Source organism: Mixophyes fleayi, chromosome 4, assembly GCF_038048845.1.
Source record: "Mixophyes fleayi isolate aMixFle1 chromosome 4, aMixFle1.hap1, whole genome shotgun sequence".
Classification (NCBI taxonomy): domain Eukaryota; kingdom Metazoa; phylum Chordata; class Amphibia; order Anura; family Limnodynastidae; genus Mixophyes; species Mixophyes fleayi.
Genome location: NC_134405.1, coordinates 338110627 through 338138426, shown reverse-complemented (window position 1 = coordinate 338138426; position 27800 = coordinate 338110627). Strand labels below are relative to the sequence as shown.

Below are 27800 nucleotides of genomic sequence, written 5' to 3'. Positions count from 1 at the left end.
AGATGTTATCAACAGTGTTGAAAGCAGCAGAGAGATGCAGGAAGATGGGAAAGTGATCCTTGTAGTTTCACAACATCTGGAGAGCCACAGCTTGGCCTGGCCTGTTCTAGAGCGTTTGAAAAATTCTAGGGTTCAAAATTTTATTAGACCTCCAACCCTACTTTTATATTGTGCTGCCAGCAATGAAGATTGTAATGAAACAAAAGGAAAAGCTGTGTGATATAGGGGGAGAGAAACGACCATGTGTGACATTGATAAAAGTACATCTATGGTTTATCTATGGTTTCTTCTGTCTACTAAATCCAACTTATTATATATACGACCACACTCCCGCCTAGTTTCTGGACCTTCCCTCTGGAAGATCCTGGAGTGGAAGCACAAAGGGTAAGTGCCGGGACGTTCACATCAGATTAGAGTTTGTCGGGGGCGTGTCCTGATTTAGCTCTAAACTGCAGTGTAAACATAAAGCTGTAAAAAAATGCTCTTGGTGTGTTCAAGAGCAAATATGCTCCGGTTTCCCTTTGCTCCTAACTCGAAAAGACGCCCTAGAAGTTTTCTTGCTTCCGATAGATCATAGTTCCTTAGTGAGAGAAAGAGGCACATCAGCCATATAAGCATCAGTTATATATACTCTATTATTACTAGAGATGAGCGGTTCAGATTCGGAGAAATCCGACAGATCCAAATTTTGGGGCACTGAGCCATGACTGTTTCTGGCACCAAATTCAGATCTGAAAATGGGGCAAAACGTCAATTCCGGTAAAATGTTGGATCTCGCTAGTTTTGGATCAATACCTTCATATATAGCCCTCCCCCCCCCCCCCCACCTGTTCTCAGCTGCCATTATAGAAGTGATAGCATGTGGGTAGGAGGGTGGTTGTGATTCTTGCTCATAAGTGGTTGTAGAAGGTTGGACAATGTGAATGAGGCAATGCACAGTATATTGAGATGCGATTTTACTGCAGAAATTTCTACAGTTTATTACAGATCAGTCTGCTGGAATTGTGCGCTGATAAAGTGGTTGTATAAAATGTCACCTGTGTTATAATGATGATTCAGGGGGCAAAACCGTTGATAAATACAGAATGTAAACCAGTGATAGTCAACCTGATACATCTCAGGGGCCGCCCATGTGGCCCTCTAACCTACAAAAGTGCCACACATGACCCTCAGTCTCAGCGATAATTTTAAAACAATACATTAAATCAAATAGAGAGACACCTATCTGTAATAAGTCAGCAGAGATTTAAAACAAGTGTAACAAGCTACAACAAACACATCTTATTCCAGTGTTTAGTCGCACTGCATCCGTGTTATTATCACTGCATTGCTGTATATGTGTCATATTACATTGTATTGTCAGCAGTTTGTGTTGTGCATGTAACGGTCAGTTGTATTCAGTTGTTACCTTGTCTTACATTGTGTTATACATTTGCTGCACTTATTCCTTATAGCTTTATGGTTATATCTCTCTACATCTTATGTCCATCGTTGTTTATAGAACAAACCATTCACCCACATCACCCACTATTTGTCAGGGGTAAGGACAAAGGTTACCGACCTTTATCCTAATAAACGTGGCTGCTCCCCTTTACCGTGAGTGTGCGTGTTTCCTGAGTCACCTCCTGGTGGGCCCTGAAGAGAGAGACTGACTGGGTGGAGGCGCTGTGTCAAGTAGAAAACCTGAGGAAGGTGAATCTGTGAGGCTTAAAGCCCCTCCCTCCTCCAGGTACAGGGGGGTGTCCGGAGACACAGGGGCGACATAAGTCTGTACAATAACAATCTGTCTGCCCCATGTGTTCCCGAATTCTGTTACTGTCATAGCCCCCTGTCCCCCGCACAGCTTCTCTGTCTTTGGGCTAAGATGAGGTGTAGATCATACTTGCCAACTCTCCCGGAATGTCCGGGAGACTCCCGCATTTCGAGTGGGTCTCCCGGACTCCCGGGAGAGTGTGGCAATCTCCCGCTTCTGCCAGCATTAGGGCTAAAACACTGCGATTCTCCGTGAATCGCGACATTTGGCCCCGCGGGGCTGAAATGACGCGATTTCGGAGCCCCGTCCCCACACGCCCACCTGCAACAGAGAGTCTCCCGGACACCAACTGGAAAAAGTTGGTAAGTATGGTTTAGATGTATGTGTGCACAGCGGGGCTTAAAGGCTCCCTCTGCAGGCGATGGGCCATCACCTGTCCTCCAGCCAATAGGCCGGCTGCTTGTATCCCGAGGTGCTATGTGCCCACGGTGTGACCTAAGCCAGAGGTGATCGATAATGCAGTCGGTAATGGAGCAAACACGTGCACAGAGTAAAGCACTTAGCACTGGAGCTCTTTTGATTTTAAGCAGCTATTACCACTTATTCATTGCCCTAGCTTCTTGGCTGGGTGCAAGGACAATTTTTATATTTCTGTCCAAAAGACTAGGGCCTCTATGGCACCTATTTATTTAGTTATTTTACACTTAGCACTACACACACACTTTGCATTTTTTTTTTTTGTTTGTGTGTCACGTTTTCGGGAAGCGGAAAGTAGGACCCTTATGGGCCACCATCCTCCCCATGTTTGTTGGATGCCCCTCCATACTGGGAGGGGGGTGACTCCAGTTCCACAGTTCCAGGGGAAGCTTCGGCTCACCTCTGGAATAAAGGGGGCCCATCCAAGCGTTGCGGAGGAGGTGGGCCTGCAGACCCTTGCCTCCAAAGATGCCTTTTGACTTCTGAAGTTGGAGATGTCAATGGGCTCTCGCTAGCATCAGCGAAGGAGGGCCGGAAGACCCTTTTCCCTCTCTGGGGCTTTTTGACTTCTATGGGATGGGTAGGAATGGGGCCCTTCTCCTTTTGGAGAGGGCTCTTAAGGACCAAGCCCCCAGTCTCACAATATGCCCCCTTGTTCTACAAATCCTCTTATTTATAAATCCTGACTTCCTGAGCTCGGCTGTAAGAGGAAACGTACAGAGCAGTTTGGCAATTAAAAAAATAGGGACAATAATTTCTATGGACAAATCTTGAAAACCTGGGACTCTACTCTAAAATTAGGGACAGTTGGTAACTATAGTAACTGGGAGTGGTCACTGAATCACCTGATTAGGTCTCTGTGGCACCTGTACAAGTACATTTTACTCAATGTTTCCTCCAGTCCCTGTGGGACTTAGAAAGTGGTGGCGTTTGTACTGGTGGCAGAAATAATCATCAGAGAGGGGTCAGGAGTATCAGGAGCCCCCATGTGCCCTTGTCCTCTCTTTTTACAGTAAGTACTGAGCAGTTTACCCTAACAGATATCTAGTGATAAACTACTGTATGATTGTACTTGGTTTGTCCACTAGATGGCGCCAAATGCTTCATTAAAGGAACAAGTGAAGGAGTGACAGTGATAGATCCAGGCCTTGTTTTCAATATTTCAAATGACTGAAGCAGGATTTGAATTTATATACAATGTTATCAGACCCCAGACCAGAGCCTCAGGTGATGTTGTTTGGCAAATTAGTCGGCAACTGGGATATTTTTCACACCAGGAAATTTATGTCAGCTGTCAGTAAATTTAGTGACAGTCAGTAAAAACATGTCCAATTTCTGACCGTCATTAACGATAAGTGACAATGCGGCATGCAGAAGGCAGCTACAGATATCTGCACGTTAGATAAGCTCTGTGCCGACCTCCCACATAATCTTCATCTCACACATACAGAACAGCTAGAAGTGTGTGGAGGGGGTGAGGATTACTAGACGGAGCTGTGTAGTCATCACACCAGGGGGCAGGGTGGTTCTGAGGATCTACTTATCTGTGACCAGCACGGTCCCTGGTCAGACAACCTCTCCGAGCTGGTGGATAACCAGGTGGTGAGGGTGGAAGGACGTATCCACAAGCCCAAGATGGTCACCAACACGCTGATGGGCAGACAGCACAATCGCTCACTGTTTGATGCAAAATTCATGAAGGATACGGGCTCAGGGAGGGTTCTCAGCTTTGATGCCACTAACCTGGCACCTATATACAGTGCCCGTGCAACACGAAAGTATAAGCCTTCACCAAAGATAAAGTAGGAGGTTCGGCTGAGATACACGGTGAAGGACAGTCATGGTGATCAGCAGCTCAACATTTCTACAATGACTGGTTCATCTTTCATGTCTCCACCATCAGCTGTCTCCTCATCCCAACTACACCAGACAATGGGAAGCTGCACAAACATGGCTGTCACTGTCTGCGTTATTATTGGTGTGTGATAATACTTCTGCCTTACAGCAGCCGCACTCACTTTCCCCACCGCCAGCTACAATTGTTATTCCGCTACCTTACGTATAAAGTGTTCCCCGCAGCAATTAGAGTGTAAGCCCATGTGGTCAGCTCTATCATGTCATTGTATGTGATTTATTTGTATCATGATCCCCCTCAATGTACAACGCTGCGTGATATATTGGCTCCATAAACTACACACAACATCCTCTTGGCTCAGAGTAGGGACGTTTGAATATATTTTAGTTCCAATATTCGAGTTATCTTGTCCTAAAGAAGTAGAATTGCGTCTCGCAGCACCTGCTGCGCACCCCCCGGGACCTCCCTCCTCCTTCCTGGGTCCTGGCTACAATATGGCCACTAACACCTAAAGGGCAGGAACCCAGAATCTTTGTAGACTGCCCGAACTACCCTAATCGCCCAAATCGATGACGTGGTCACTGACGTCATTGCCTGGGGCCGCCTACCAGGTGGCGTCACCACCTGTGTCAGTGCCGCATGCCCCGACAGTGTGACGCGCTCGTCTGTCTGGACATCCCCAGGTGACCATAACATTGTAGTGCTTCATAGTCATTATATTTATCAAATTGTTATTTAAATCTACATTATTGTATTAGGCGACCTGAGTCTCTGTATCTGTTGTGTGGCTACAAGTCGCAGTATGCATGGACTTGTATTATAATCACACATAGGTGACACATGTTACCTGATATGATGCAATGCAGACAAAAAACACTATGGGATGGATTCATTAAGGAACGTAAATACCATTATGTGCTGCATTTTGTGTGAAACTGCTCTGCACATGCCCAGAAATGAACTATACACCAGAGAACGCAAACGTACGCAATTCATCTTCAAACACAAAGAACGCTTAAGACAGCTTACTATTAGATGAGCATAACAGGGAGGGAAATGGGTGTATGCGCGTAGTCAGTGTACATTAAGAGCGTGCCGAGAACACGCAGCAGCGTCCGATTCAAGCTTTGAGCAACTCTAAGGTACGTGTTTTACTGTTGTATCACTTGCACCAGCTACAGGTCAGGTGTAAGTGCTGATTACTAGTGATGACGGCTGTGTATACAGCTAGAACATGTGTTTACAATCAGGAACAACTGTAACAATGCATTTTATGTATAGTAGACATTCATAATAGCTTCAGAAATATATTTCTTGGTAAAAAAAAAAATGAAGATTTTTAAAATGTTTTAATGACTATATTAATAACAGGTGACAATAATTGATTATTTATTTATTTCCGTGCACTAGGCTGGGACTTTATATTCCACATATGTATTGTACGTACCTGTTAGGATCCCCTCCAGCCGACACAACAAAACCCGGAATCTACTCTGCCAATCAGGTGTTCACTGGAGCCCCTGATGGTGGGGACAGACTGGGCCGCAGACTGACAGAGGGTCGTGAAGTGTGTACCGGCTGGGGAGAACCCCGGCAAGCGGAGTAAGGTCCACACAGAGGTCAAGGGCCGGCAGCAGACAACAGTATCGGAAAACAAGCTGAGGTCAGGGGTCACAAGCGGATAGCAGAAACAGTAAACAGGCCAGAGATCAGGGTCACAGGATACACAAGCGAAGTATAATTCAAAGCCAAGGGCCATACACGGGAAATCAGCAGCGGTTTCAGAGGACAGGAACGGGAACAAGCAGGTCAGCAGACTGGAGTACAGAAGCTATAACCGGCAATGAGGCAGCAGGCCTTAAATACTGTGAGCAGCCAATCAGAGCCTGGCTCTGAGAATACACAGCCCCTTGAATAAACACTCTAATGAATTAATTAGCCCACAGGCTGGTAGTGCGCACGCACCCGACACAGCTTCACCGCCGGGACGCGGCGCCAGACAGGAGGCGTCCGACCGTTGCCCTGGCAATGGCCGGGTCCTGGCCGGAAGTGACGTCCCGGTCGTCATAGCGACGGACGGGTCGCAGGTGAGTGAGTCGCGGCGGCTGGGCACCGCCACGGCTCGTAACAGTACCCCCCCCTTGAGGAGGGGTCGAGGGACCCCGACATCCAGGTTTTCTTGGGAACCTCTTAAAGAACTCTTTCAACTGTTTGGGGGCATGGAGTTGTCTCCACGGAACCCAAGACCATTCTTCTAACCCGCGGTTCCTCCACTGCACCAGGAAGTGCACCTGTCCTTACACTCTTTTAGAATCCAGGATCCTTTGAACCACATATCTTGGTGGTTTGCTTGAATCCCCCCTAAGCACACTTGACGACTGGGTTTGGCTAGGATACAGTACTGGTTTCAACAGTGAACAATGAAATGTGTTGGGGATTCTTAAGGAGCTCGGAATTTTTAGCCTAAACGCAACAGAATTAACCTGCTTAACGATAGAAAATGGCCCGATGAACTTAGGGCCCAACTTCTTGCAAGGCTGTCTGAGCCGGATATTTTTTGTAGATAACCAAACTTTCTGGCCCACCTTGAGGGAGCAGATGGTACGATGGCGGCCTGAAATTTTTTTTGCCACAAATGAGGCTTGTCTTAATGATGATTGGACCTTTTTCCAGATAACTCTGAGATCCCTGGCAGTGGAGCGGATCTCCTGGGTACCAATGGACTTGAGTGAGTATAAAGAGTTAGACCTGGGGTGAAAACCATAAATACAAAAAAACGGGGAGGTTTTGGTGGATGAGTGACAGGAATTATTGTAGGCAAATTCCGCCCAGGGTAACAAGGAGGACCAGTTGTCATGGAACTCTGAAGTGTAGCAACGTAAAAACTTCTCCAAGGACTGGTTAAGCTCCCAGTTTGCCCATTTGATTGAGGGTGATATGCGGATGACAAACTGACCTTGATTCCGAGAAGGGTACAGAAGGATCTCCCAAACAGTGCTATGAACTGAGACCCCTGATCAAAAACGATGTCAGTAGGAAGTCCATGGAGCCGGAAAATGTGCTGAATAAATAAGACGGCCAAATCTCGAGCAGAAGGGAGTCTGGTTAATGGAATGAAATGAGACATCTTACTAAACCGGTCTACCACGACCCAGATGGTATAGTGTCCTGTAGAGATAGGCAGATCCACTATAAAGTCCATGGACAAGTGCGTCCATGGTTTTGCAGGAATGGCCAAAGGAACTAACTGGCCTACCGGACGAGTCCTGGGAATTTTGTTTCTGGCACAAACCTCACAAGACCGGACGTGATCCTTGACCTCAGCAGACAAAGATGGCCACCATACCGTACGTGAAAGAATTTCCAACATTTTGAAGACCCCAGGATGTCCAGCGGTCTGATTATTGTGTGCTTCCGCCAGGACTGCCTTCCTAAGATGTACTGGAACAAACATGCATTCTACTGGAGTATTATGAGGAGCCAATTTCTGAAATCTTTGTAGGGTGCAACTTAGGTCTTGGGTTAACCCAGCATGAATAACGGACATAGGAACAATAGGCTCTGGGCTAGAGACCGGAGTATGATGTGCCAGGAAACTTCTGGACAGGGCGTCTGCTTGCACATTTTTAGAACCAGGACGGTAGGTGATTATAAAGTTAAACCGAGTGAAAAACAGTCACCAACGAGCCTGACGGGGGTTCAGTCGTTTGGCTGACTGTATATACTGTAGGTTCTTATGATCCGTTATAACTGCGATCTGGTGTGCAGCGCCTTCCAACCAATGCCGCCATTCCTCAAAGGCCCATTTAATGGCCAAGAGTTCTCGGTTTCCTATGTCATAGTTGGTTTCTGCTGAAGAGAACTGACGGGAAAAAAAGGCACACGGATGTAAGCGGTGGGTCTGGGTATCTTTTTGTGACAAGATGGCCCCAGCACCGACGTCAGAGGCATCTACTTCAAGAATAAATGGTACCTTAGGATCCGGGTGTCTGACGACCTGAGCAGACACAAAAGCTTTCTTCAGAGTTTCAAATGCAGTTACTGCCTGTGGTGACCAAACAGCTGGATCACTTCCCTTGCGGGTCAAGGAGACGATAGGAGCCACGATATCAGCAAAACCACCAATAAATCTCCTGTAATAATTGGCGAATCCCAAGAATTTCGGGACCGCCGTTAGGTTATTCGGTTGTACCCAATCTATGATGGCTTGGACCTTGGTTGGATCCATGGAGAAACCTTCTGAGAAGATTATGTAACCTAAGAAGGATACCTTCCGGACCTCGAACTCGAATTTCTCGATTTTAGCGTAGAGATGATGTTCCCGCAATTTCTGTAGGACTTGTCTGACATGACCCTGGTGCACTGACAACGATTCTGAATAAATGAGGATGTCGTCCAAGTAGATAACAACAAAGAATCCCAGAAACTCACGTAACACCTCATTAATCAAATCCTGGAATACTGCAGGGGCATTACTAAGGCCAAACGGCATGACCAGATATTCGTAGTGGCCCGAGAGCGTGTTGAATGCCGTCTTCCACTCATCACCTGCTCTAATACGTATGAGGTTATAGGCACCACGAAGACCGATTTTTGTGAAGATAGTTGCCCCTCTTAATTGGTCAAAAAGTATGGATATGAGAGGAAGGGGATAGGTATTTTTAACCGTAATAAGATTCAGCCCTCGGTAATTGATACAGGGTCTGAGTCCACCGTCCTTCTTGGATACAAAGAAGCACCCTGCTCCTACTGGGGACTTGGATGGCCTGATGTAACCTTTCTCCAAGTTTTCGTCAATATATTCTTGCATGGATTTGGTCTCTGGACCGGAGAGAGAGTACAAGCGTCCCTTGGGTAATTTTGAACCCGGAATGAGCTCAATGGCACAGTCAAAATCCCGGTGCGGTGGTAGAGTGTCAGCAGCCTTTTTGGAGAAAACATCCCAGAAGTCATGATAGTGTGAAGGAAGCTGCTCCGGAATAGGCTGAATCACACGCAGAGGTAGTGTCAAGCAAGACTGAGTACAATAAGAGCTCCACTGGACAATCTCTCCTTTTACCCAATCTATAACAGGGTTATGGCGGGATAACCAAGGGTGGCCCAGAATCAAAGGAACGGACGGGCATTCGATAAGGCGGAAGACTATGGATTCCGAGTGGAGAGCTCCAATGTTCAATTGTAGTAGTGGGGTCTCCCAGGTAATCTTACCGCCTGGCAATGGACTGCCATCTAAGCCACATACAGTGATGGCAAATCCGGATTCTTTATATTCCCCGCTTGCCGCCACCATCTTCACTCGGGCATTGATCAGGGAAGAGGGAGGGTGTGTTAGTGGTGTCCTCTGTCCTGCTCATTCCAGTGGTGCTGTCCTGTGCTCTGTCCTGCTCAGTCCAGTGGTGCTGTCCTGTGCTCTGTCCTGCTCAGTCCAGTGGTGGTGCTGCCATAATTCCAGTGGTGCTGTCCTGTGTCCAGTCCAGTGGTACTGCTATATAACTAATTTCACTGATCCTGCAGTATAAGTCCATTGGTACTGCAATATAACTAAGTTCACTGATCCTGCAGTATAAGTCCATTGGTACTGCAATATAACTAAGTTCACTGATCCTGCAGTATAAGTCCATTGGTACTGCAATATAACTAAGTTCACTGATCCTGCAGTATAAGTCCATTGGTACTGCTGTATAACTCCAGTCCAGTGGTACTCTCCTGTGCCGCATATAATCTTTAAAGGCTTTGCCGAGTGAATGTGGTTTAGGGGTTTGTGCTGCATATAATGGAGAACAAAAATTTGGAGGATAAAGTAGGGAAAGATCAAGAACCACTTCCTCCTAATGCTGAAGCTGCTGCCACTAGTCATTACATAGACGATGAAATGCCATCAACGTCGTCTGCCAAGGCCGATGCCCAATCTCCTAGTACAGGGCATGTAAAATCCAAAAAGCCAAAGGTCACTAAAATGATCAAAAAAAAGAAATTAAAATCATCTGAGGAGAAACGTAAACTTGCCAATATGCCATTTACGACACGGTGTGGCAAGGAACGGCTTAGGCCCTGGCCCGTGTTCATGACTAGTGGTTCAGCTTCACATAACGATCTAAGCCCTCCTCCTCCCCCCCCTCTAAATTGAGGAGAGTTAAGCTGTCATCAACAACACAGCAAACAACTCTGCCTTCTAAATACATGGCATCACAAATCCCCAAGGCGAGTCCAAGGGTGTTGGTGGTTGTGAAGCCTGACCTTCCCATCACTGTACGGGAAGAGGTGGCTCCTTCCACCATTTGCAGCACGCCCTCTGCATATGCTGGAAGGATCACCCACAGTGCAGTTACAGATTTGGATAATGAAGGTGTCAATGTTGTACACCTGTCACAATCTGCCCTCAGTTTATGCATTACATGCTGCTTTGCATGGCAGCTCCTGCCCTTTGTGTCCTATTATTGTATTGTATTGCAGCAGTACCTCTGATTACCAGAGGTGCTGCTATTATGCCTTTCTTGTTTGCCTTAGGGGTTAACTTGTTCACCAATTATCCCATGCACCTGGGTGTGGTTTTCCCTTTATATACCTGTCACTCCCAGCACACAGGGCTGGTTATTGTTGTCCCATCCTGTGATGTCCTTTCCTGTTGTCCAATCCTGATGTAATTTCCTGTTGTCCTTACCTGATTGTTTCTGGACATTCATGCTACTTTCTGCATCAGCTGGAACCTGGTATTTTTCACTGCTTCTTATTACCTGTTGTTAATACCTACCCTCTGCTACCCTGCATTACCGTTTACCTGGTTGTTTCTGGACATTCATGCTACTTTCTGCATCAGCTGGAACCTGGTATTTATCACTGCTCCTTATTACCTGTTAATACCTCTCTGCAAATAAACACTCTGGGCTAGATTTACTAAGCTGTGGGTTTGAAAAAGTGGGGATGTTGCCTATAGCAACCAATCAGATTCTAGCTGTCATCTTGTAGAATGTACTAAATAAATGACAGCTAGAATCTGATTGGTTGCTATAGGCAACATCCCCACTTTTTCAAACCCGCAGCTTAGTAAATCTAGCCCAGAGTGTTTTCACCAAATTCGTGACTCCTAGCTGTACTTCTGTTTGAGATCTGTGACAGTATAACCAGCCCAAAAAACAGCTTTGGAGTCAGGTGAAAGTTTTGTTTTATTCTGGGACTTTTTTTGTTGCAATCAAGTTTTCATTTGTCTTTTGCAACATGTCTGTTTTACCAATCATGGAATTACCACTGCTACAAACCTTACAAATGGACATTATATTGTTACGCTCCCAGCTGGCCAAATTTTCCACTTTGCTTTTGGACCCACTCAGGAGACTATCAGAGACTGTTTTACTGAAATCTAATACTGTTGATTTGACCCAGCCAACTCTGTCTGCTGCTGAATCCGTGCCGCCAACACCTTGCAATAATACCATGTCAAATTTGCATTTAACTAACAACTGCAGTTTAACTAATGCCCGGTTCACAAGTGGGCCACACCCCCATCTGACCGAAGTGGAGCGACAGCGCAGAGTAACCAACAAACTGTGTCTCTACTGTGCCAGCAATGCACATTTCTTGCAGGACTGTCCTGTCCGTAGACCACGTCAGCTTACTGAACCATCTCCTGTTGTTTCCTCTCGGCACTCCAAATCTGTTTATGCTCCAGCATTCCTGTTCTCTGCGAAGAGACCCAATCTGCCAGCTCCAGCCGCCTGTCCTGAGGCACCCACTCCCTCTGTCTCCTGTGCCGAGGTGCCAGCCTCTGTCTCCTGTGCCGAGGTGCCAGCCTCTGTCTCCTGTGCCGAGGTGCCAGCCTCTGTCTCCTGTGCCGAGGTGCCAGCCTCTGTCTCCTGTGCCGAGGTGCCAGCCTCTGTCTCCTGTGCCGAGGTGCCAGCCTCTGTCTCCTGTGCCGAGGTGCCAGCCTCTGTCTCCTGTGCCGAGGTGCCAGCCTCTGTCTCCTGTGCCGAGGTGCCAGCCTCTGCCTCCTGTGCCGAGGTGCCAGCCTCTGCCTCCTGTGCCGAGGTGCCAGCCTCTGCCTCCTGTGCCGAGGTGCCAGCCTCTGCCTCCTGTGCCGAGGTGCCAGCCTCTGCCTCCTGTGCCGAGGTGCCAGCCTCTGCCTCCTGTGCCGAGGTGCCAGCCTCTGCCTCCTGTGCCGAGGTGCCAGCCTCTGCCTCCTGTGCCGAGGTCACAGCCTCTGCCTCCTGTGCCGAGGTCACAGCCTCTGCCTCCTGTGCCGAGGTCACAGCCTCTGCCTCCTGTGCCGAGGTGCCAGCCTCTGCCTCCTGTGCCGAGGTCACAGCCTCTGCCTCCTGTGCCGAGGTCACAGCCTCTGCCTCCAGCTCTGAGGTCACAGCCTCTGCCTCCAGCTCTGAGGTCACAGCCTCTGCCTCCAGCTCTGAGGTCACAGCCTCTGCCTCCAGCTCTGAGGTCACAGCCTCTGCCTCCAGCTCTGAGGTCACAGCCTCTGCCTCCAGCTCTGAGGTCACAGCCTCTGCCTCCAGCTCTGAGGTCACAGCATCTGCCTCCAGCTCTGAGGTCACAGCATCTGCCTCCAGCTCTGAGGTCACAGCATCTGCCTCCAGCTCTGAGGTCACAGCATCTGCCTCCAGCTCTGAGGTCACAGCATCTGCCTCCAGCTCTGAGGTCACAGCATCTGCCTCCAGCTCTGAGGTCACAGCATCTGCCTCCAGCTCTGAGGTCACAGCATCTGCCTCCAGCTCTGAGGTCACAGCATCTGCCTCCAGCTCTGAGGTCACAGCATCTGCCTCCAGCTCTGAGGTCACAGCCTCTGCCTCCAGCTCTGAGGTCACAGCCTCTGCCTCCAGCTCTGAGGTCACAGCCTCTGCCTCCAGCTCTGAGGTCACAGCCTCTGCCTCCAGCTCTGAGGTCACAGCCTCTGCCTCCAGCTCTGAGGTCACAGCCTCTGCCTCCAGCTCTGAGGTCACAGCCTCTGCCTCCAGCTCTGAGGTCACAGCATCTGCCTCCAGCTCTGAGGTCACAGCATCTGCCTCCAGCTCTGAGGTCACAGCATCTGCCTCCAGCTCTGAGGTCACAGCATCTGCCTCCAGCTCTGAGGTCACAGCATCTGCCTCCAGCTCTGAGGTCACAGCATCTGCCTCCAGCTCTGAGGTCACAGCATCTGCCTCCAGCTCTGAGGTCACAGCATCTGCCTCCAGCTCTGAGGTCACAGCATCTGCCTCCAGCTCTGAGGTCACAGCATCTGCCTCCAGCTCTGAGGTCACAGCATCTGCCTCCAGCTCTGAGGTCACAGCATCTGCCTCCAGCTCTGAGGTCACAGCATCTGCCTCCAGCTCTGAGGTCACAGCATCTGCCTCCAGCTCTGAGGTCACAGCATCTGCCTCCAGCTCTGAGGTCACAGCATCTGCCTCCAGCTCTGAGGTCACAGCATCTGCCTCCAGCTCTGAGGTCACAGCATCTGCCTCCAGCTCTGAGGTCACAGCATCTGCCTCCAGCTCTGAGGTCACAGCATCTGCCTCCAGCTCTGAGGTCACAGCATCTGCCTCCAGCTCTGAGGTCACAGCATCTGCCTCCAGCTCTGAGGTCACAGCATCTGCCTCCAGCTCTGAGGTCACAGCATCTGCCTCCAGCTCTGAGGTCACAGCATCTGCCTCCAGCTCTGAGGTCACAGCATCTGCCTCCAGCTCTGAGGTCACAGCATCTGCCTCCAGCTCTGAGGTCACAGCATCTGCCTCCAGCTCTGAGGTCACAGCATCTGCCTCCAGCTCTGAGGTCACAGCATCTGCCTCCAGCTCTGAGGTCACAGCATCTGCCTCCAGCTCTGAGGTCACAGCATCTGCCTCCAGCTCTGAGGTCACAGCATCTGCCTCCAGCTCTGAGGTCACAGCATCTGCCTCCAGCTCTGAGGTCACAGCATCTGCCTCCAGCTCTGAGGTCACAGCATCTGCCTCCAGCTCTGAGGTCACAGCATCTGCCTCCAGCTCTGAGGTCACAGCATCTGCCTCCAGCTCTGAGGTCACAGCATCTGCCTCCAGCTCTGAGGTCACAGCATCTGCCTCCAGCTCTGAGGTCACAGCATCTGCCTCCAGCTCTGAGGTCACAGCATCTGCCTCCAGCTCTGAGGTCACAGCATCTGCCTCCAGCTCTGAGGTCACAGCATCTGCCTCCAGCTCTGAGGTCACAGCATCTGCCTCCAGCTCTGAGGTCACAGCATCTGCCTCCAGCTCTGAGGTCACAGCATCTGCCTCCAGCTCTGAGGTCACAGCATCTGCCTCCAGCTCTGAGGTCACAGCATCTGCCTCCAGCTCTGAGGTCACAGCATCTGCCTCCAGCTCTGAGGTCACAGCATCTGCCTCCAGCTCTGAGGTCACAGCATCTGCCTCCAGCTCTGAGGTCACAGCATCTGCCTCCAGCTCTGGGGTCTCCTGCCGCTGTCTCCAGTTCCGAGTCTCCTGCCGCTGTCTCCAGTTCCGAGTCTCCTGCCGCTGTCTCCAGTTCCGAGTCTCCTGCCGCTGTCTCTGTTCCTGAGCTCCAGTCTGCTCCAGAGGGGGCGCTGCCCTTCCAGTCTGCTCCAGAGGGGGCGCTGCCCTTCCAGTCTGCTCCAGAGGGGGCGCTGCCCTTCCAGTCTGCTCCAGAGGGGGCGCTGCCCTTCCAGTCTGCTCCAGAGGGGGCGCTGCCCTTCCAGTCTGCTCCAGAGGGGGTCCTGTCCCTCCAATCTGCTCCAGCCCGAGTTGCCAGTCCATGCGGTCCAGCCCGAGTTGCCAGTCCATGCGGTCCAGCCCGAGTTGCCAGTCCATGCGGTCCAGCCCGAGTTGCCAGTCCATGCGGTCCAGCCCGAGTTGCCAGTCCATGCGGTCCAGCCCGAGTTGCCAGTCCATGCGGTCCAGCCCGAGTTGCCAGTCCATGCGGTCCAGCCCGAGTTGCCAGTCCATGCGGTCCAGCCCGAGTTGCCAGTCCATGCGGTCCAGCCCGAGTTGCCAGTCCATGCGGTCCAGCCCGAGTTGCCACTTGGTGCTGTCTGCCCTCGGGCTTCTCAAAGTGCTGTCTGCCCTCGGGCTTCTCAAAGTGCTGTCTGCCCTCGGGCTTCTCAAAGTGCTGTCTGCCCTCGGGCTTCTCAAAGTGCTGTCTGCCCTCGGGCTTCTCAAAGTGCTGTCTGCCCTCGGGCTTCTCAAAGTGCTGTCTGCCCTCGGGCTTCTCAAAGTGCTGGCAAGTCTGCCGCCCAGTCCGGGCCAGCTCCCCCAAGCCTTCCGCCCAGTCCGGGCCCGCTGCCAAGCCTTCCGCCCAGTCCGGGCCCGCTGCCAAGCCTTCCGCCCAGTCCGGGCCCGCTGCCAAGCCTTCCGCCCAGTCCGGGCCCGCTCCCAAGTCTGCCGCCCAGTCCGGGCCCGCTCCCAAGTCTGCCGCCCAGTCCGGGCCCGCTCCCAAGTCTGCCGCCCAGTCCGGGCCCGCTCCCAAGTCTGCCGCCCAGTCCGGGTCTCCTGTCGGGCCTGCTGCCAAGTCATCTGCCAAGTCCGAGCCATCTGTTACCGAGGATGCCAAGTCTGAACCGTCACCTTTCTTTGAGGGGCATCCTTCCCAACTTAATGCCCTTCTGAGGTTATTTGCTTCAAAGATCCCCTCCACACCAAGCCTTGTTAGTAGCCCTAAGAGACAGGTGTTATTTCTAATATCCCATTTTAGGGGAGAGGCATTAGATTGGGCAAACCCATTTATTGAGACGGATTACCCCATTTTATCGGACTTTCAATCCTTTATTGAGGCAGTTTTCAACAAGTTCGTAACTTCCCTGCTATACCATCTTGCGGGGCCTCTGCAATATCACCAGTACCACCCATCTCACCTGGCCAAGAGATACCTTTGTGCTCCACTCAGTTGGCTCAGGCCCCAATTCCGAGAAAGTCCCGTAAGAGAGGAGGACGTAAGAGGAGAGGAGGTTCTGCAGTTCTTGAACTGGCAACTGGCATGATCTCCTTTGCCTTTCCGCCCTTGGACGAGGACTTTTCTGCCGGGCCCCCAATTCTGGACTATGATTCCGATGAATTCAGACATTTCTGGTAATTAGGCGTCTGGAATCCGCCCTTAAGGGAGGGGGTACTGTCACGATCTGCCCTCAGCTTATGCATTACATGCTGCTTTGCATGGCAGCTCCTGCCCTTTGTGTCCTATTATTGTATTGTATTGCAGCAGTACCTCTGATTACCAGAGGTGCTGCTATTATGCCTTTCTTGTTTGCCTTAGGGGTTAACTTGTTCACCAATTATCCCATGCACCTGGGTGTAGTTTTCCCTTTATATACCTGTCACTCCCAGCACACAGGGCTGGTTATTGTTGTCCCATCCTGTGATGTCCTTTCCTGTTGTCCAATCCTGATGTAATTTCCTGTTGTCCTTACCTGATTGTTTCTGGACATTCATGCTACTTCCTGCATCAGCTGGAACCTGGTATTTTTCACTGCTCCTTATTACCTGTTGTTAATACCTACCCTCTGCTACCCTGCATTACCGTTTACCTGGTTGTTTCTGGACATTCATGCTACTTTCTGCATCAGCTGGAACCTGGTATTTACCACTGCTCCTTATTACCTGTTGTTAATACCTCTCTGCAAATAAACACAGAGTGTTTTCACCAAATTCGTGACTCCTAGTTGTACTTCTGTTTGAGATCTGTGACAACACCAGGAGGAGGATATTGATGTAGCTGGCGCTGAGGAGGAACTTGACGAGGAGGATGCTGATGTAGTTATCTCAAATGAGGCACCAGGGGGGGAAACAGTTGTTGTCCAAGGGACGAAAAAGCCCATCGTCATGCCTGGGCAGAAGACCAAAAAATCCACCTCTTCGGTCTGGAATTATTTCTATCCCAATCCGCACAACAATTGTATTGCCATATGTAGCTTATGTAAAGCTGCAATAAGCAGGGGTAAGGATCTTGGCCACCTAGGGACATCCTCCCTTCTACGTCACCTGAAGACCATTCATAATTCTGTGTTTAGTTCAGGAACTGTGGCTAGGACCGTCAGCAGTCCAGGGACACCTAAATCCCTTGGTCCCGTTGTATCCACACCAGAAACACCCTCCTCGTCAATTTCCTCCTCAATCTGGATCGGAGATAGTCCTGCAGGCCATATCACCGGCATGACTGAGTCCTCTTCAATCCGGGATTCTTCCGGAGGATCCTGTAGCACTACGCCTACTACTGCCGCTGCTGTTGCTGCTCGGAGTCGGTCATCTTCCCAGAGGGGAAGTTGTAAGACCGCTACGTCTTTCACTAAGCAATTTACCGTACAACAGTCGTTTGCCATGAGCACGAAGGACGACAGCAGTCATCCTATTGCAAAGCGGATAACTGCGGGCTTGACAGCTATGTTGGTGTTAGACGTGCGTCCGGTGTCCGCCATCAGTGGAGTGGTATTTAGACGGTTGATGGAGGTATTGTGTCCCCAGTACCAAATCCCGTCTAGATTCCACTTCACTAGGCAGGCGATATATGGGATGTACAGAGAAGTACGAAAAAGTGTCCTCAGTGCTCTGAAAAATGCAGTTGTACCCACTGTCCACTTAACCACGGACATGTGGACAAGTGGTTCAGGGCAAACTAAGGACTATATGACTGACAGCCCACTGGGTAGATGCATCGCCTTTCGCAGCAGCAGCAGCATCAGTAGCAGCATCTCCGAAACGCATGCTCGTTCCAAGGCAGGGAACGTTGTGTATCACCGGTTTTAGGAAAGAGGCACAACGCCGACAACCTCTTAGAGAAACTGAGGGAAATCATCTCGCAGTGGCTTACCCCACTTAGACTCTCCTGGGTATTTGTGGTGTCGGACAACACCAGTAACATTGTGCGGACATTACATATGGGCAATTTCCAGCACGTGTCATGTTTTGCCCACACAATACATTTGGTGGTGCAGCATTATCTGAAAAGTGACAGGGGTGTGCAGGATATGCTTGCGGTGGCCCGCAAAATTGCGGGACACTTTTGCCATTCTGCCACTGCCTACCGAAGACTGGAACACCATCAAAAACTCCTGAACCTGACCTGCCATCACCTCAAACAAGAGGTTGTGACGCACTGGAACTCCACCCTCTATATTGCTGCAGAGGATGGAGGAGCAGCAAAAGGCCATTCAAGCCTACACAGCCACCTACGACATAGGCAAAGGAGTGGGGATGCGCTTGAGTCAAGCGCAGTTGAGGCCGATTTCCGTTTTGTGCAAGGTTCTCCAGGTGTTTGAACTTGCCACACGAGAAGTCAGTTCCGACACTACCAGCTTGAGTCAGGTGATTCCCCTGATCAGGCTGTTGCAGAAGCAGCTTGAGAAACTGAGGGAGGAGCTGGTAAAGCATTGCGATTCCACAAAGCATGTAGCTCTTGTGGATGAAGCCCTTCGTACGCTTTGCCAGGATCCGAGGGTGGTCAGTCTTTTAAAGTCAGAGGAATACATTCTGGCCACCGTGCTGGATCCTCGGTTTAAAGTGTATGTTGTGTCTCTGTTTCCGGCGGACACAAGTCTACAGCGGTGCAAAGACCTGCTGATCAGGAGATTGTCATCTGAAGAGGACCGTGACATGGCAACAGCTCCTCCTTCATTTTCTTCCACACCTGTGGCTGCGAGGAAACAGCTGAGATTTCCTAAACGACCCGCTGGCGGGGATGCAGAGAACATCTGGTCCGGACTGCCAACGATTGCTGACATGTCTACTGTCGCTGCATTGGATGCTGTCACCATTGAAAAAATGGTGGAGGATTACTTTGATGACAACATCCAAGTAGAAATGTCAGACAGTCCTTACTTGTACTGGCAGGAAAAAAAGGCAGTTTGGAAGCCCCTGTACAAACTGGCTCTATTTACCTGAGTTGTCCCCCCTCCAGTGTGTACTCCGAAAGAGTTTTTAGTGCAGCGGGGAACCTGGTCAGTGAGCGGAGAAGGAGGTTGCTTCCGCAAAATGTTGAGAAGATGATGTTCATCAAAATGAATTATTAATTCTTCAATGAAGACCAGCAATGGCCTCCAGAGACTACAGTGGGACCTGTGATTGTGGAGTCCAGCGGGGACAAATTGATAATGTGTGAGGATGAGGAAGTACACCCTGAAGGGGGCGAGGAATCAGAGGATGAGGATGAGGACAGCATCTTGCCTCAGTAGAGCCAGTTTACTTTGTACAGGGAGAGATGAATTGCTTTTTTTGTGTGGGGGCCCAAACAAACCAATCATTTCAGCCACAGTAGTTTGGTAGGCCCTGTTGCTGAAATGATTGGTGTGTTAAAGTGCGCATGTCCTTTTTCCGCAACATGTGGGTGGGAGGGCCCAAGGACAATTCCATCGTGCACCTCTTTTTTTGGCATTATGTGCTCTTTGGGGCCTAGTTTTTCAAACTGCCATCATGTCTGCCACTGCAGTGCCACTACTAGATGGGCCACGTGTTTGTGCCGCCCACTTGTGTCGCTTAGCTTAGTCATCCAGCTACCTCGGTGCAACCTTTTGGCCTAAAAACAATATTGTGAGGTATGAGGTGTTTAGAATAGACTGGAAATGAGTGGAAATGAATGTTATTGAGGTTAATAATAGCGTAGGAGTGAAAAAAAAAAAAAAAATCTGGATTTTAGCAGTTTTTATGCTTTTTAAAAAAAAAAATCAGAACCCAAAACCTTGAGGGGGGTGTTTTGGCAAAACACATTAGAACCCAAAACCTGAAGGTAATCAGAACCCAAAACGCGAAAAGTGGCCGGTGCACATCCCTAGTAGTAGATAGAGAACATTTAGGCATAGTTGCCAAACTTTACCGATCGGCCTCCGGGACTCTCAGTGTAGAGGTGGGTGTGAGGTGGCGGGGCTACGCGAATTGCATCATTTTGGCCCTGCCCCCTATGACGTAAACGCATCATTTTAGCACGGAAGGGCGAGCCAAAATGATGCGATCCCTGGAGAATTGCATCATGGTGGCTTTAAATCTGCCCAATTCATTAGGAAGTGGGCAGATGCGGGAGAATTGTCAGCTCTCCCGGGAGACCTACCCGGAATTCGGAGTCTCCCAGGTATTCCGGGAGAGTTGGCAAGTATGCATTTAGGGAATTTTGATGTTAGGTTTTCCATTGACATAGCCACAGAAACTTAATGCTAATTACTATGTGATCAGTGTTACGAGCCGCGGCGGTACCCAGCCGCCGCGACTCCCTTACCTCAGTCCCGGCCGTCGCTATGGCTTGGATTTGGACTTCGCTTGTGTATCCCGTGACCCTGACCTTTGGCCTGTTTACCGTTTCTCCTGTTTGCCTGTGACCCTTGACCCCAGCCTGTTATCTGGACTTGCTACCTGCTGCCTGCCCTTGACCTCTGCGTGGACCACACTCCGCTTGCCGGGGTTCTCCCCAGCCGGAACACACTTCACAACCCTCTGTCAGTCTGCAGCCCAGCCTGTCCCCACCATCAGGGGCTCCAGTGAACACCTGATTGGCAGAGTAGACTCCGGGTTGTGTTGTGCCGGCTGGAGGGGTTCCTAACAATCAGGAAATAAAGACAACTATTATATATGTCTATATATGTCTTAATCTATATTCTTTAAACACAAAATTGTACCCAGTTAAATAACTGTATTTTTGTTAAAGTAACTTTTGTGTCATCCGTGCAAAATGTACAATAGTAGTAATTTTCATTATATTAAATGACCTTTAAATTTTTTTTGCATTATCCCTTTATGTATTAGCTGTGTCCCTTAGTATATCTGAGCCTATAGATATAATGTGAGTGACAAGCTCAGCCTCGCCCTGTGTGGGGAATGTGAAACACACCCACTGGTGTCTGAGTGTCAGATACTTTAACTTTCATTTCTCTCTTCTGCTGTCAGCGATGGCGTCTGCTGATCTGAGACAGGAGCTGGACTGTTCCATCTGCCTGAACATTTATACAGATCCTGTAACACTGAGATGTGGACATAACTTCTGCCGGGTCTGTATTGATCGTGTGTTAGATACACAGGAGGGGTCTGGAGTTTATACCTGTCCTGAATGCAGAGCAGAGTGTCAGGAGCGTCCTGCACTGCAGAGGAATATAACTCTGTGTAACATAGTGGGGAGTTTTCTGTCTACTTGGCCAGATCAGGAGGAGACTGGGATCTTCTGCACTTACTGTATTCACTCTCCTGTACCTGCTGCTAAATCCTGTCTGTTGTGTGAAGCTTCTCTGTGTGATAATCACCTGAGAGTACACAGCAAGTCAGCAGAACATGTCTTATCTGATCCCACCACTTCCCTGGGGAACAGGAAATGCTCCGCCCATAAGGAGCTCTTGAAATATTACTGTACTGAGGATGCTGCCTGTATCTGTGTGTCCTGCACTGTGGCCGGAGAACATCAAGGACATCAGGTGGAGATGCTGGATGAGGCCTCTAAGAAGAAGAAGGAGAAGCTGAGAAATGTTCTGCAGAAACTGAACACAAAGAGAGAGGAGACTGAGAAAAGAGTCCAGAGACTGCAGGAGCGCAAAAGAGAAGATCAGGAAAAAGCAGCTGGTGTAACAGAGAAAGTCACTGCCCTGTTTAGAGACATCAGGAGACAGCTGGAAGACCTAGAGAAGAGAGTCCTGAGTGAGATCTCCAGGCAAGAAGAGAGCGTTTCACTCTCAGTCTCTGATCTGATCCAGCAACTGGAAATAAAGAAGGACGAGCTGTCCAGGAAGATGCGGCACATTGAGGAGCTGTGTAACATGTCTGATCCAGTGACTGTCTTACAGGACCCAGACACAGCTGACTTGTGTGATACTGAGGACAGAGAGAGAGATGATGACCAGGTCCATGGTGTAGGAGATCTGGATGTGGGTCTCATCTCAGGGAAATTACACACATTATCTGATATAATAACAGGTATAAATACAGGGATCTATGTGCAGGAAGCTACAGACATATTACTGGATGTAAACACAGCTGCTAATAATATACATATATCAGGTGACAGGAAATTTGCATACAGGTCAGATTTAAACCAGAATTATCCAGAAACACCAGAGAGATTTCAGTATAATCAGGTAATAAGCAGCAGGAGATTTTCCTCAGGGCGACATTACTGGGAAGTGGATGTCAGTAAATCAGGGGTATGGAGGGTAGGGATGTGTTATCCCAGTATAGATAGGAGAGGACGTCAGTCATACTTTGGATGTAATAACAAGTCCTGGTGTTTGTGTAGGGGGTATAATAATCAGTACTCAGTGATACATGACAATAAAGTGATCCAGTTACCTGACAATATTCCCTGTGATAGAGTGAGGATATATCTGGATTATGAGGCTGGACAGATGTCCTTTTATTCTCTGTGTGACCCGATCACACACTTACACACCGTCACTGCCACCTTCACTGAGCCCCTTCATGCTGCATTATGGGTAGGGGGAGGTTGTATAACGATATCTGGGGGACTCAGGAAATGGGAGAAATGATAAGAAATCTGCCCAGAGACTGGTGACATCAGAGGGAGGGGAATCTGATTTGTGCAATATTATCCAATAGAATGAAGCAGTGGGTGGAGCTACAGCTGAGCCCCTCCTCCTGTGTAACCAGGTGACCAGTGTGTCTGGATTTGTTCCCTTGTTGGTGTGTTAGAAACTTCCATTATAAATATATAATATACATGTATGTGGGAGCAGCTTCCCCAGTGGTTACTCCTTGAAGATAAAATATTTTGCGGCTGCTCTGTCTTCCGAGTGAAAACTCTCTGCAGACACAACCATCCAAACCACGGCGTCATTGTGCCAAAATGTTCAGTACAAATATATTATGCTGAATGTTTTATGCCCACTGACACTGGCACCATAACGCAGCAGTGGGGGCGGCCATGTTTGCAGAGAGTTCCCACCCCAAAGACAGAACAACCTGCAGAAGCTTTTCGGTTTCAGGTACATGTTAGATGCACTATTCAAGAGGATGTATCTAACAAATGCTAAAAGATACATAGGGAATTATAATTAGAAAATAAGCAAAATGGGTCTATTACATTTAATTTTTAAGTTAACAAAGTTGAACATATCCCTTTAAATGTGTGGTTTACAACTTTACCTTTTATTCCTTTAGAAGATAATGCGGTTTTTACATTATTTCTACAGTCGGGTGAGTGAATATCGTGACTATCAGGACATGTGATGGGCTGTGCATACAGCACAATAGTCCATATTATTCACAGGACAACCCCAAATCTCAGTGTTTATAGGATGTTGGGCTTAGAGATTTTGGGATGTGGTCTGTGCCAGCAAATGGGGAGTGACTGGATAGATCAGGGGCAAGGCCAAAATCTTATCCTGATTTTTCTACCTATAATGTTGGGATATATATCTGTGCTTCTTGTAATCTGATTATTACATTTGTTGATTAAAAAAATAAATGCTGCTCATATTGATACACATTGTGATTCTATTTGTTCTTCTCAAATTAAATATATAAAACTACATAACAGTTATGGGGCATTTCTGGAAATTGTTCCACAGGTGACTGTAGAAAATGTGATGTTGCCCATAGCAACCAATCAGATTCTTACTGTCATTTCTCTAGTGCAATTTAGGAAATAGGCGTGACCAAAAATATGGGGTGTGGTTTCTAGACTATGGGCATGGTTTCTATTATGTGTGCGTGGTTTTTATTCTATGGACGTTGCAAAAAATATGGGTGTGGATTGTACACTATGGGTGTAGTTGTATACTATGTTTGCATACTATAGGGTTTATTATAGATGTGATCAACAGTGTTGAAAGCAGTAGAGAGATGCAGGAAGATGGGGAAGTGACACTTAGACTTTGTTGCAAATAAATGATTCATCCCTTTTGTGAGGGCACTCAGTGACATGCTGGGGACAGAAGCCACATTGCAGAGAGTCAAGTATGGAGTGAGAGGAGAGAAAGTGAGAGAGGTGGCTGTACAGAGGTCGCTCCATATAGGGCCATAGTCAGAGGCGGATTGGGAAGTTAAAGTGGCCCTGGAAAAATGTCTGAAAGTGGCCTCATGTGGGCGGGACCAAAAAAATGATAGGCAGGGCCCATTATGTGTGTGTACCCACTGTGTCTGTCCCTGTATGTGTGTGCGCTCACTGTGTCTGTGCGCCCACTGTATGTACCCGAGTATGTGTGTTCTGTTCTTGTTGCTTTCCCTACCTGTGGCTGCTGGTGTCTTTAGCTCAGTTTGCTGCTTGTCTGGATCCTGGAATGTTGAGATTCCTATCTGGAATAAAAATGGGTACATTAAATTAAGAAAACTCCAACGAGCCCCGGCGTTAAATCAGTAGCACACACGTTTAATAATTAGGCCTCCCTCCAGCCCCATTAAAATAATAGTATTCACATTTGATTAATATAGATATTTCCCTCCAACCAATCCAAACATTAAATTAATAGTATTTCCATTTAATAAGTTAACCTATTTCCCTACCTCCAAACAGGCCCAGCAATAAATAGCATTGACTTTAAATAAATATAACCATTTCCCAAAACCATCCCTGCGATTAAATTATTCTTATTCACATTTAATAAATAGTCCTCCTCCTCAAACCCCACACTTAATTAATAGCCCCAAACTAGCATTGAATTAAAAGTCCTGCTTCCTCATCTTAAATTAATAGGCCCCCCACTATTAAACTAAATTGCCCCATCATCACCCATTAGTCACCACCTACCTCACACCTACCTCACACCCCCATTTCATTTCCCTAAGCCCCCCTGCCCTTACCCCCATTTCATTGCCATAAGCCCCCTGCCTTCAACCCCATTACAGTGACATAAGCCCCCTTCCCACACACACTATATTGACATAAGCCCCCCTGCACACACACACACACACACACACACACACACACACACTACATTAACACACTACATTAACACACACTAAATTGACATAAGGTCCCCTGTCCTCACCCCCATTACATTGCCATAACACTGACATACGCTACATTGACATAAAACACACTCACACTTACACTTACCTTATTCCAGCCGCACTTCCTGCACTGTACACATGGGACGGCACCTGTCACATGGTGCGCTTCCCATGTGACCTTTGCTTTTGACTGGATAGGAGAAGGACGAAGCCGAGGCCACACATAGGGGGGCGGGGTTTAAGATAAGTTCCGTGGCCACAATGATGCTCCCGTGCTGCCCCCCTGATAAAGTGGAGCCTCCGCTGCCCCCCTCTCCCCCCCCCCCAATCAGTCCCCATGTTAGGCTGGTGACGCTGATCCTGATTGTCGGCCGATACCCAACTATGAAAAAAACAAACATACCAAAAAAATATGTAATGGAAAAAAAATACATCAAGCAGCCTACGGTCGGCTACATTAATCCCCTGACCTAGCAGTAAAATTCCCGGTAAGCCCAATGGCCAATCCACCCTGGCCGTAGTTGTAATGAGAGGCTGAGCCGAGAGATGGTGACTTTAGATATTGGTGAGATGACCACATGTTTATAGAAGGATAGGAATGTGCCAGTGGAGAGAGACAGGTTGTAGAGGTGAGCTAGAGGTGGGTATGCCGGGGGGGAATGGAGTCGAGGGGGCAGGTTGTGGGGTGAGCTAGAGGTGGGTATGCCAGGGGGGAATGGAGTCGAGGGGGCAGGTTGTGGGGTGAGATGATGAGATCTTCATCCTCAGTTCATGGGGAGAAGGAGCTGAGAGTGGACTGGGGAGAATAGGAGAAGGTGGTTGGGGCATGAGGAAATATTTTGTCCAATGATGTTGATTTTCACTACGAAGTAGGTGGCACTATCACGGGCTGTTATGGAGGTGGTGCAGGTGGGCAGGGAAGTGAGCCGGACGTGGCAGAGGATAGATATATTCTGCAGATTATTATATTACTGACCTCCCTATAGGCAAACCAAGGAGGGGGGGTCCTAGTGCCTGGAAACCCCCTCCAAGCCTGGGGCACTGTATAATTGAGGTGGCTAGACCCTGCCCCCGCTTCACACGGCTCTTCTTGAAAAGGGAGAGCTACGTGCACCTAACAGTAGTGCATGCAACATTGCCCATGTATATTGATCTGAATTTTGGGGTACTGAGCCATGACTCGGTTTCTCGCACCAAATTCGGATCTGAAAACGGGGCAAAACGTCAATTCCGGTAAAATGTTGAATCTTGCTAGTTTTGGATCAATACCTTCATATATAGCCCCCCCCCCCTGTTCTCAGCTGCCATTTTAGAAGTGATAGCATGTGGGTAGGAGGGTGGTTGCGATTCTTGCTCATAAGTGGTTGTAGAAGGTTGGACAATGTGAATGAGGCAATGCACAGTATATTGAGATGCGATTTTACTGCAGAAATTTCTACAGTTTATTACAGATCAGTCTGCTGGAATTGTGCGCTGAAAAAGTGGTTGTATAAAATGTCACCTGTGTTATAATGATGATTCAGGGGGCAAAACCGTAGATAATTACTGAGTGTAAACCAGTGATAGTCAACCTGATACATCTCAGGGTCTGCCCATGTGGCCCTCTAACCTACAAAAGGGCCACACATGACCCTCAGTCTCAGCAATAATTTGATACGATACATTATATCAAAGAAAGAGACACCTATCTGTAATAACAAGTCAGCAGTGATTTAAAACAAGTGTAACAAGCTACAACAAACACATCTTATTCCAGTGTTTAGTCGCACTGCATCCGTGTTATTATCACTGCATTGCTGCATATGTGTCATATTACCATTGTATTGTCAGCAGTTTGTGTTGTGCATGTAACGGTCAGTTGTATTCAGTTGTTACCTTGTCTCACATTGTGTTATACATTTGCTGCACTTATTCCTTATAGCTTTATGGTTATATCGCTCTACATCTTATGTCCATTGTTGTTTATAGAACAAACCATTCACCCACATCACCCACTATTTGTCAGGGGTAAGGTCAAAGGTTACCGACCTTTATCCTAATAAACGTGGCTGCTCCCCTTTACCTGTGAGTGTGCGTGTTTCCTGAGTCACCTCCTGGTGGGCCCTGCAAGGACCCACAACATGAAGAGAGAGACTGACTTGGGTGGAGGCGCTGTGTCAAGTAGAAAACCTGGAGAAGGTGAGTCTGTGAGGCTTAAAGCCCCTCCCTCCTCCAGGTACAGGGGGTGTCCGGAGACGCAGGAGCGGCATAAGTCTGTACAATAACAATCTGTCTGTCCCATGTGTTCCTGAATTCTGTTACTGTAATAGCCCCTCTTCCCCCGCACAGCTTCTCTGTCTTTTGGCTAAGATGAGGTGTAGATGTCCGTGTGCGCAGCGGGGCTTAAAGGCTCCCTCTGCAGGCGATGGGCTGTCACCTTGTCCTCCAGCCAATAGACCTGCTGCTTGTATTCTGAGGTGCTATGTGCCCCCGGTGTGACCTAAGCCAGAGGTGACTGAAAATACAGTAGTTAATGGAGCAAACACATGCACAGAGTAAAGCACTTAGCACTGAAGTTCTTTTGATTTTAAGCGGCTATTACCACTTATCCATTGCCCTAGCTTCTTGGCTGGGTGCAAGGACAATTTTTATATTTCCGTCCAAAGCACTGGGACCTCTATGATACCTATTTATTTCCTCCGCCCAGACTCCCATCCCACCATGACCTCTCTATTGTCGTCAACAACACCACCATCTCCTCTGTCAACCAACTCCACTGCCTGGGTGTCACCCTCGACCCCTCTCTCTCCTTTGCCCCCCACATTCATTTCCTTGCCCAAGCCTGTCCCTTCCAACTATGCAACATTGCCCGCATCCGTCCCTTTCTCTCTCAGGATGCCACCAAAAG

At 48.7% G+C, this 27800-nt stretch overlaps 2 protein-coding genes across 2 annotated transcripts in view; both read left to right on the top strand.

The window, feature by feature from the left end:
- Positions 1-27800, top strand: part of LOC142153213 (sodium- and chloride-dependent betaine transporter-like) — a 218681-nt gene that overhangs the window by 75112 nt on the left and 115769 nt on the right. The gene's annotated exons all lie outside the window — the stretch shown is intronic.
- LOC142153220 (E3 ubiquitin/ISG15 ligase TRIM25-like) lies at positions 20890-23321 on the top strand. The gene has a single exon (XM_075210595.1). It carries the CDS (start codon positions 20911-20913, stop codon positions 22489-22491), a length of 1581 nt encoding a protein of 526 aa, XP_075066696.1. The 5' UTR covers positions 20890-20910; the 3' UTR covers positions 22492-23321.